The sequence below is a fragment of the Poecilia latipinna genome, unplaced genomic scaffold, assembly GCF_001443285.1.
Source record: "Poecilia latipinna isolate Pla-1442-1.1 unplaced genomic scaffold, P_latipinna-1.0 Scaffold2443, whole genome shotgun sequence".
In the NCBI taxonomy this organism is placed as follows: domain Eukaryota; kingdom Metazoa; phylum Chordata; class Actinopteri; order Cyprinodontiformes; family Poeciliidae; genus Poecilia; species Poecilia latipinna.
The window spans coordinates 1-11,681 of NW_015115059.1; the positions used below are offsets into that span (position 1 = coordinate 1).

The following is an 11,681-nucleotide window of genomic DNA, read 5'->3' on the forward strand; positions in this document are numbered from 1 at the left end:
CCAGTTAACCCAGTTAAACCGATTATCTTCTACTAGATACAAACATGTAACTTGTGGCATTTATTTTACTTAAACCAGAAAATGAACCTGTTTGTTTCTTTCTCTCTCTTTCTATTATTTCACTTTTCACTCGCTCTCTTTGTCTTTTTCTTTTCATTTCCTTCCTGTTGCTCTTTCTTCCTTCCTGTTTCTATAGCTTTACTTTTTCTTTTCTCTTTCGTTTTACTCTTATTGTTTCTTTCATTTCACTCTTTTGTTGTTTTCTTTTTATTTTTTCACTTTCTTCTTGTTTGTATTTTCTTTTTTTTTCTTTTTTTTCTATTTTTCTATTTTCCCTCCTCTCCTCATCTTTTCTCTCCTTCATCTCCATCTGTCCATCATCACATGACCGTTTATGCTCTGCAGTTGGATCCTTTGCTTTGCTCAGCAGCGATTGGCTACAAACGTCGCGTATGTCCGGCTCCAACCAATCAGATTCACTCATTCTGCTTGTGGGCGGGACACCGAGGCATCGCTTTGCCTCCAGCAGAAAAACCACCGACTCTGAATTAATCGCTGCTGACAGGAGAGGAGGAACGCAGCAAAAACGCAAAAAATGGGTTAATGGGGAAGGATGGAGGGAAAAATAGAGAGAAATAAACAGATAAAAGAAGAGCTGAGAGAGGAAAATCACAGAATCGACTGTGGGAGTGAAAACATGGAGGGAAAGGAATCAGTGTGAGAAATGTTTCTGGATCAGTCTGCAGTAAACAGCGAATCATGACTCAGCATCCGACACCCGATTCTCTGTTTTCTCTCTGAATCTAAAACCAGATCAAAAACAAAACAAACTCGCTGATCGTATTCATGTCCTTCACTGCACCACTTCACATTTTAATCGATCTAAAGCCGATTAATAATTCAGGTGCATCAGGTGTAAAAGTTCACACAAAAACGTTCTAAATATTTAAAAAGCAAATTTATAAACAACAACAACGATAGCAACAGACATGGAGAAGCAGCATTCAGCTTGTATGAACCATAAATCTAGAATAAACTTCTAGAAAACTAAACCTAAACTAAAATCCCTCCTGGTTGTTTTTGAATCATCATAAATGAAACTTAAACATTTTGATGTGTAACGACAGAAAAATGTAACATTTCAGTTGATTACTGTGTTTTTATGACGTAAAGCTATTGATTGACTATAACAGATACATACTGTGCAGTTATTAGAAATAATAACATCAGACTTGTAATCCATGGAATATGCAACTGAGTCTGATCACTTTACCAAAAATGGGCAAAAAAAGTTGCAACATTTAAAAACATGCACATCTGTTCAGCTACTAACCTTAAAATAACTTTTTTCTTGATATTTATGCTTCAACATTGTAAGAATAAATATAAATTTTCTGATTTTTTGTGAGTTAGTAACAAGGTGGATCAATGTTAAAGCGAAATACTTTTATATGCAGATGATATTTTACTTTATCTTCAAGATCCCCAAATTTTCAACCTGATACTTTCTCTCATGTTGAAACTTCATTCTGAAATATACTGACAATATTAAACTTAATTAATTAACCATCTAAAAAGAGAACTTTCTGAGCAACAGTAAAGTTTTTCTCCTTGGGTTAGACTTTGCTGTTGCTGGGATGGAAAACTGGTCAAGTTGACAAAGAAAGAACAAATGAAGCTAATTGGGAAATGTGGAGAAGGATTTGGTCCTGCTGCAGATTTAGGTTAGTAAGGCTTCATCTGAATTAATTTAACACCAAGGTAGAGATGTTTAGACACAATTTCACCATATGTGGAGCAAATTAAACACAAAAACACAGAAACTGTCAAACATTATGGCGGATGAGCAAGAGATGGACACACTTACAGACATTGAGTTCAACATGAATTTCTACGTATTTTGGAGTGAAATCTGAGGCAAAAAGGCAGAAAACTGACAAGCAAAATGGAAAACCAATCAGTAGCCACGGCGTAATTAAATGTAACTGTTTGTTTACCTGAGACTCGTAGGGCAAGAAGGCGATGTTGATCTCTGTCAGAGTCTTGGTGACTTTGGAGGTTCGGCTTTTCACCAGTTCATTGAAGAGCGGATCAGGACAGGCTGGAAAAACAAAGAAAACATTTAAACTCATTTCTTCTGCCCACTGTTCTATAAACGTTAATAAAAAACATCCATAGTAGAATAACTACATATTTATACACTAAAGGACTACTTTATCATTTTAGTTTTGTGATGGTAAAACATTAAACAGAATATATTCAAGTTCTCAAACGCTGACTGCTAACATTATGCTAATGTTAGCATAATGTGCTAACATTAGCATGATGTCCTAACATTAGCACATTATGTTTCTTAATAACACCCAGTTTAAGCAGAAATGCATCCATGAAAAGCACCAGGGTTGTATGTTTGTGTAACTCACAGTCAGTGAAGAAAACATGGGCTGCCTTGTATTTAGCTGAATGAGGGTCTTTGAAATCAGCGATGAGCGTGTGCACTGACTGAAAAATGAAAAATAACAGACATATTCTCCTTAGGCTAACAGTGCTAAACAAAGCTGAGGTTAACAAGGCAAGTTAAATGCAAAAAAAGTCATATTATTGTGTTAAATTGATCAGAAACCTGCATTATAAAGTTACTTTAGGTTTCTGTTTGCTAGGCTAATAAAACAATGCTAGCTAAATTCATCACTACAAACAGTTAAAGAATATTAAATAAAGATACATGTACATTTATATTTTACTATTTTATGATGCTTCTAGACTATTAGCAGCATTTTATGACAACTCTGTCAGTTTTCAAATTTATGCTAATAGCCAAATTTATATTTTCTGCTACAAAAACTAGCTAGCTTGTTAGCACAGTTAGCATAGCACAAGTACATTATGCTGATTTCATAATGTACTTGTCAGTAACCATATTTATGGATTGATTATATCTGTTTAAAAGAAAAGGCTTCTTTTGGCTAAATGTTTGAAAATAAACATTTAAGGTCTGAACTTTGAAGAGACATAAAATCAATTTTAGCTGAAACTGGTGAGAATAAACTCTGCTGGTAATTTATGTAAATGTTCTTCAGTTGATCTCATTGGGTTGTTTATTTTTATATTTCCCATTTATCAATAAAGTTTCTTGGAAAAAAAAAAAAGAAATTGTGAGGAGAGAAAACAGAACAGCATCTTCAACTTCAAAATAAAAGCATGAGCATAAACATCTACTTGAATTATAGTTGACAACAAAACTTTAATTAACTAAAAGTTTATAGATAAGTGAAGTAAATTAGTGATCTAGAATTTATACAACAAAAAAGAAGAAGAAGAAAAAAAGTGCTAAACAAAGAATTAGCTTCACTGTTAGCGCGATAGCGGAAATGTGCCCAGCTCTGAATTTCTTACATTTTGGGATCTTTTAGCGAACTTCATGTTTGTTTAAATGAAGAATGAGGGAAATAAACGTGAGTCCAAATGAAAGCTGATCCATGACTCTGTATTTTTACCTTCTCTGTTGGTGTGATCAGGTAAATGGCCTCCAGGCTGGGCAGAGGCTCTCTTCGCTTGTTGATGTCCTCCACAACTTTAAAGGTAAAGGCAGACATATTTAGTTAAACATTCCTAATCATAATGAGTCCTAGACAACAGTGTGCTTAAATATTATTTTATCCATCAAATCAAAGCAGTTTTTATCTAATTTCTTCCAGATTACATCAATTATTCCCTCAATTTTTTGAAAATTATTCTGGAAATTCAAGCAAAATCAACAAATGACTGCACTTTTATGGGCTAATTCATAACTGTGAGTTGAAAAACATCAGGTTTAAGTGATGCTGACTTTCTTACTGGTACTAAACAGCTTTGATTAATGTCAAATTATAGCCCATCATATAAATATGGACTATAATTTGACAATTTGAGGAATTAAAAGTCACATTTACCATCAAACATACCTAAATGAATACCACAAACACTTTGGTTTTTGTTGCAAATAATCACAAAAACGATTTCATTAATGTGAAGAGAAGGTCAATACAGTTTAATTTTAAGAATTTATTCATATTTTAACAGTTTAGTGGGTTTTATCAATATGTTCTGGCAGAACTGGCCCTTTAAGAGCACTCATGATCCCGATTTGGCCCAAAATGGAAATGAGTTTAACTTATTAAGTAAAACAACATAAACTTCAGGTTTTCCCTCCGGTGTATTATAAGCCTGGCGGGCTGCCAGGCTTGATTTGCAGCCCGCCAGGCTGAGTTTGTTCATTCATTTCAGTTTTTTATATGTTTGGCTTTTTTAAAACTTTATAATTGGTGTTTACCTTCCAATCACACATGGAAGATAAACGTTTTCAAATTTCCTGTCAACTTTAAACATTTTCTGTTTTATCTCAGAAACACAGCAGGCAGCTGGAGACCAGCTGGTTGATGGTTAAACCCTGAACTGGGTTTGTGTCTTACTGGTGATGCCCTCCGTCATGATGTCCGTCATTTTGCAGCAGGAGGACAACATCCTCATGCTGAGCTGGTCCACAATCAGAGCCTGGGGCAGAAAAACATTATTATCACTAATAACACGCTTCATATGTTTAGAAAACTGGAAAAATTAAAGGTAACTTCTAAATGTCTGGGTAAGTTTTAGAAATACTGACATATTTTCCAGCTTTAAATGTAATTTTAGGCTTTAGAGAAAGAAAAATCGTATTTTAAAGCAGTTTTTGGTGAAAATGATAAGAAATGCAGAAGGCCTCACCTTCCATTCTCCCTTCTTCTTCACCTTCTTGATGACATCGTTCATAATCTCTGCAGCAAGAGGATAAGGAGATTTTAATCCAGCATTTTATGTAAACAAAGAGCAACAGATTCTCCAACAGCTAAAACTTTTACATTATAATAACACAAACAATAAAAAGGTGAGTTTGATCAAAACTGGGAGAAATTAGTGCAAAATTTAGCCACCAGTTTGGCCGACTGAAGAGTTGATGCATAAACTAACAGTCATCCTGTTTGGGCTGGAAGTCTTTAATCCCAGCCGCCTCAGATTAACCCGCCTGCTGCCACATGGATCCATGTTTACGGCGATATTGGCCCGATCAGTGACCGTCCATCTGCCAGCAGGTCCAGACCGGAAACATTCACAGGGACCGGCGGTTTAACATCATGTTGGACCGACAGGCTCAGCCTCTCAAACCCCGATGGATTATCACAGATTAACTGGAGATCAAATAAACTGGATTACAGAGCGCTAATCTGAAGAAAAACACAGGAAGTGGCAGATTTACGAAGCTTCTGATTGGTCGACTTCAGGGAATGTGAAACTTAAACTACATATAAATAAAAATAGGAAGAAGAAAATTCTGATTATTTTAAATATTGGATTAGAGAAAGATTTGAAAAAAAAAAATCCAACAAATACGAGAAACACAACAAATGGACATTTAATTTGTTTCATTAATTCATTTGAAAGAGACAAAAGTTTATATATATAGATCACTTATTTAAATGAGGAAGTATAAGACCAATAAGAATTATACTTTAACTAAGTGTTAGTATAGAAATATATATATTAATAAAGACCAATAATGATTATTTTTAATACAGAAATGTTACAACCTGCGAAATCAAAGCGAAAGCTGCTGACTCAGCATTTTCTTCACACTGTTGTGACGCAAAATGATTTAAAAATTCAGATTTACCTCAGAAATCATCTAGAAAAAACTTCAGTTTGAAAATTAAAACAAAAAAAGCTAAATAAAGAACTCAGAAATGTTCTAGAAAAGAAACTCTGACATTTCTGAGTATGAAAAGTTAAAAATTGCTAATAAAAATAAATAACTTTATGAACTGTCTTTGCTAGTTTTGCTAACAAAGCTACTTCACTTATAAATAAACTCAAATTTACATAATTTTAAAGTTTAATTTCACTGCTGGAGATGCTGCAGTGAATATTTGTATTTTAAAAATGTTTCATTAATCGAATAATTAAATCAGTAGATTTTAAGTAGAGTTATATTCAAGCACTAATAAAAATCATGTTGAATTATTTATGAACAAAACTTTCAGCCTGCGCTAACAGATAAATGAGTGGAAAACGGTTTGTGTCAGGAGGAAAGAGGCGTGTGGACTTTTCCTCTGTCGTCTCTGATAGAGACACAATGAGAGGGAAGGAGCTGAACAAACACAGCAAACAGCTGTTCAAACCAAACATTAACAAACACACATCTCTGCAGCTCCTCCAGCCTGTTCAACAGGATGCAGAATGTGGAGCATGAAGCTCGTTAAAACGCTTCAACTTTAACGTTTATGGAGCGCCGAGATCTGCTGCTAGGATCTGCTGCTAGCATCTGCTGCTAGGATCTGCTGCTAGGATCTGCTGCTAGGATCTGCTGCTAGGATCTGCTGCTAGCTTCACGTTAGCTAGTCGGCCTTTTCTGGTTATAATAAACTGATCAGTGGAACATAACAGTGATGTTACATGACTAAAACTTTACAGAAAACCAAAAAATATAAGTTTGAAGTTTTTCCGGCTTTGTTAAAATTCCACTTGTAGGTCAGAGAGTAAAATCCTCAAAGTGAATTATTTTGCTTCAAGTTATGATGGGTTTATGGCCTAAACAAAACATGTTCATTACATTTTTGGGGGGACAAAGTCAGTCTTAGATAAAGAGATTGTAGCTGTTTTAGGGCGCCCTGTCACTTTAAATCCAAACAAGCTGCTGCTGGCCACCAATTCAACGAGAAAATGGCTGGGCAATTATACCACCGTACATCTTTGAAAAGCAGAAGTGGAGCCTCCTGCACAACCAACAAGAATGCAGCAAGAGGTTTCTGGATGGTAAATCAACAACAGAACTCTTGTCTTTTCCAGCAGCCATTGTACAGCGGTAAAACCAGCTAACCAAATGTGCTGGAACTCAACATAAATCAGAGCTCTTCATGTAAACTGACTTGGATTTATTTGTGACTGCATGTTTCAGAGCAGCGTATTCGTTGTTTGTGTTTTAGAGAGGGGCACTGCGTCACACACTGGAGCCAGACGAGTGTGTGTGTGTGTGTGTATGTGTGTGTGTTGCTTTGGTTCAGTGACGCCTCCAAGGTCAGTGTGTGGCCTCTGTGCAACATTATTTTAGATGTGCTTCACTTTCCAACATCCATCTCTTCAGATACAGATTATATAATCTCACTCTTTCCTTGTGAGGAACCAACAGAGTTCATCAGTCTGGGTTAAAGGACGAAATGTGAGGATGATTGTCTCTCCAAGCTCTGCTGTCAGGCTGACTGTAATCTGTCCTGACTGAATGTGGTTTTCTAGCACAGCAGCGTTTCACTGAGTCTGTCTGTGGTCGTAAATATAGCAGCATATTTTAATCTGTGGTTATCTGTCTTACAGTTATGAAAACAAACGTTAGCCGGCACAGCCACTGCTTGGATCTTGTAAAAAATACAGCAGAGATGAATTAAATGTTCATATAGAAAAAAAGTCATAAGGTTTAGCGAGCTAACTAGCTGTTATTTCTAGCTAGGTAGTTATGTTGTTTTGTTGTATTTGTCACATTTTGGTTATCCTGTCAGAAATATTTCCATATTTTTTACTTTAGCCAGGTAAGGTAGTTTTCTTAACTGTAGAAGGTTAATGAGTGACCAAATGTTCGGACCTTTCAAAAACTATTTACATTTTACTTTGAGAAAGTAAATTATTCTAAGATTAAAAACCTTCATGAATAATCTATTATTGCATTTCAGCCAATGTGGGCTTTTTTTATTGATTACTTATATTTAAAAATATATATATTTTTTCATAATGTATAAATTAAAGCTTTGCTGGTTAAATAAAAAAAATCTGAAGAACATGCCAATTTTTTAATGATTAATCATCAGAATAATTGATTAAATGTTGATTTAATATTGTAAATCATGTAAATATTACCATATTTATGCTTACGTTGTTTATATTTCCTACATTTTTGCGTTTAATTTCATTGAACACGTACAGTAACAAAAAATAAATTCAAAATTCAAAGAATGAATTATCAGCTGCAGTCAGGAGAATCTAATCTCTCCATCCTCATCAGGTCCCGACTCTCCTCCATCTGATGGGGGGAGGGGAGCCTCCGCCTGCCGCCCTTCCCCCTCTCTCCTCCTCTTCCTCCCTGCTGCAGCAGGAACCCTCTCCACCTCCACCAATCCCATCGCAGGGTGCAGGTGCGGCCTGCTGCGTCCCGCCGCCGCGATGTTTACACGGCTCAGAGCCGCCGCTCGCTTACTGAGCAGCTGAAACCATTAAAGATGGCCGCAAACGAAAGGAAATTATTTTAAGATCTGCTGTTAAGCTGCATGTTTAACAACATGGTGAGATTTAATCAGGGGCGTCCAAAGTGCGGCTCGAGGGCCGCACTTTGGACTGACCTTCTACGGCCCCACAAAGTTGGTTAACTGAGATGGTGATTTTATTTTTAGTTAAGATAATAAAAATAAAAGATACAACCCAAAATATTAATATTTAATTACCAACCTTTAATTTTATAGTAAATCTGATGACATTTATTCAGTAACTTTTACTCCAAAGCTAAATTTAATCTGCGTCTGTTTCATTTATGAAGCTCTACCAAATGCAGCAAAGGTTTCCTGAGAAAAACCAAATCCTGTTTTTTGCTGAGAATAAACTCAATTTTTCTCAAAATGATTCCCAAATAATCTGCAAACTGGAGGCTTTTCTTTTAACGAAGCAAATATGCTAAATAAACAAATAAATTTCAAGTTTTGATCTTAAACAAAATGGATTAATTTGTTTTATTGAAATATTTTATACTCAGTTTATTGTTGGGCAGGAAAAAAAGACCAGCTTTTAGGCTGTGAGTAATTTTGACTTGATGACCAAAAGTTTGGACATCTCTGCTCTAAATTATAAAGACTTACTGACATTGACGATAAGTCTTCTCTGCAGACCACACACATCCTGGACACAAACCTTCTGATGAAGTTTCATCACCTGATTACAATTTTAATTTAGATTTTTTTATCCTAGATACCCAAAACAAAAATAAAAAAAACTACTGAGGTGTTTAAATCTGACAGAAAATTAAATATTGCAACATTATTTCTATGTATGTGTTTATCTAAGCAAACTAAACTCTTTGAAAAATAACTGATTTATTTTTTTCTCTGTATCAAAAGCGATACATCAGGCATCTGCTGTAATTTCTCCAACCAAAACAATATAAACTGTGAATCCAGTAAGATTAAGATAGGAATCCTATTAAACATCTGATGAGCCATAAATATACAAAAATACTTGTTTTATTTGGAAAAGCTAAAGATGCACCAATCAGGCCTTTTCTGCCAATATTTGACATTTTGAATCTAATTTTGACTCGTTTTGTCTCGTTTTGACTGTCACCATCTTTGATTTGGATTTTCCTCCAGAGAGAAGAAGACAAGTCTTCAGTATTTGCTGTATCAGGATTTATGGGGGAAAAAATACCAAAAAAGTAGCAAAGCAGCAGCTAACAGAAATATTGGTTCAGTATTTGCAGTTTTTTCTGCAGAACGTTACTAAAAATTCACAGAAAATGAATTTTTATCAAATATATCTTAAATATTCAACAGAAAATGCAGCTTGGTGAGAAATACGTTAGAAATGCTGAATATTTTGGTGTTTTGTGTTTTTTTCCTGTTAATTGTATTGCTAAAACTTTATAACATGAACAAAGTTTTAGGAGTAAAACAATAAAACAAATGTTTGTTTCTGCTAAAGAGCAAAAAACTTAGAATTTGAAAGAAAAGCAAAACAAAAATATTTTTGAGGCAGAAATTATAAACTACAATAGAAAAAGAAAAAAAAATCATCATGGAATCTCAAACTAAACCATAAATAACCTTAACCCCTAAATCATGCTAGTACTGATCAGATATTGATTTGGTATTGATATCTTAGTTCTGGTTTATACTGTGAGTATTAATGAATATTAAGGCATATTTGCTGTTTGAACTATTAAAATAGAGAGGTGTAGGTTTCTGAAGTATCTCAGTATCATGACGCAAAGAGTAGGAATGGACTGTAGGGGCGCCACTCTACAGGGGGCGCCAAACAATTATTTCAAGTCTGCATTTTTTATATTTAACAGCTGTCTGCGCTTTGAAAACCCTTCCAGGAGAGAGTGAGGGACATAAAAACTGAATTTAAATAAGAAGATAAATAAATAAACATTTCCAACTATGTCCATTTCTGCTTTTAGCTGCTCCTTGGTTGCGCTTCTGGTTATTTGGACAAATGGAGCAAATCCTGCACCGCATCCTCAGCCTATTCTGTCCGGGTTTGTTTTTAATGACCTCTGTCATCCAGGCCTGCACCGAGCGGCGCCTCCATCACCAAACATCCAGCTTTAAGCGGCCCGCAGACGGAGTTTAACCAAAGCATCGCCTCTTAAATAACGCGCAGCTTCCCCTCTACGCCGCGATGCGTCACTGAGGATGAACAAAGCAAACACGTTTCCTCACAGCGAGCTGGGCTGTTTTTACGCAACGACTCCTGCTCCATCAGAGGGGTGAGGCTCTGCTGTAATCAGGGAAACCCGCGGATCGCCATATTTCATTAATTTAACAGCTTCAGTCAGACGTCACTGCAGATTATTGGTGATAGAAAAACGCTGATTGGCTGTTAAACCGCGTTTGGACGTTTTCCTCGCTTCAAAATGAAACCAGTGAGTAATTAGAGCTAATAAGGTTCACGGTTTTCTGCGCATCAGCAGCGCAGGAGACCTGAGCTACACAAGTGATTTAGCACCACCATCATCATCCTCATCCTCATGAAGACCCGCGGCCTGCGCTGAAATCAAACATCCGCTGCTGGCATGAAGCGCAGCGGCAGATTTTCACCACCCGCTAAAGCGCCATGAACAGGAGGAACTCTTACTTTCTCCGACCACCGCCTTTAATCCGATAGGTGCCATGATGCTGCCGACTGCCTGCCACGGAGCGCTGAGCCGCCTCCCTCCTCTCTGGTCGACTCTCACCGCAGCGAGGAGTCTCCAGCTGGAAACGTCACTGCGTATCCTTCCCGCAACAGCCCCCCTCCTCCACCCGCCAGCCAGGACTGCGTGACATGCGTGATCATGAAATCCAGCTACGCTAATTAACACCAACACATTTTTACAGCCCAAAATGAGACTTTTATCCCGATGCAGCCACAAAAAACCCGTTTAAAGCCGCACTTTGCACCTTTGATGAGTATCTGCTGTAAGAAATGTCTTTAATTTGAAAAACTGATATTTTATTTATATTCTTAGGCATTAAAATAAAACAAAAACGAACATAAGTATGGATAATTATGTAAAAGACAAAACGTTTTCCACTAATGAAAGAGCAGTGGCGCAAAATGTGGGTCCGTTTGACATGTAGGGGCGCTGCACTGCAGAGGGCGCCACAACATGGAGGAAAAACTGTGTCGAGTTGGCATTTTTGGTATTTAACAAAAAATAAACTTTTTTTCTGAGCAACTGATCAAACCATTAATCATTTAACATTTAAAAATTACATAATCAGACAGAAAAATATTAAGTTATGGGGAGATTTTGGCATTTCATCAATCAAAATAGAAATAATTTACATAAATAAAATCAGGGCAAATAAATTGGTTTAAAAGAGATCATGAGACTTTTCCACACTTTTATTTATCCACCCAGTTTTAGTAAT

General features: G+C 36.2%; 1 protein-coding gene across 1 annotated transcript; it reads right to left on the minus strand.

Moving 5' to 3' along the window:
* Positions 1-350: 350 nt before the first annotated feature.
* LOC106937819 (syntaxin-binding protein 1-like) lies at positions 351-11,045 on the minus strand. Its single transcript, XM_015019533.1, has 6 exons — positions 10,903-11,045; positions 4,744-4,793; positions 4,452-4,533; positions 3,498-3,574; positions 2,424-2,502; positions 351-2,101 (listed from the first exon to the last, which is right to left on the minus strand). The coding sequence occupies exons 1-6, from the start codon at positions 10,937-10,939 to the stop codon at positions 1,827-1,829; spliced, it is 600 nt and encodes a 199-aa protein (XP_014875019.1). The 5' UTR covers positions 10,940-11,045; the 3' UTR covers positions 351-1,826.
* Positions 11,046-11,681: the final 636 nt, after the last annotated feature.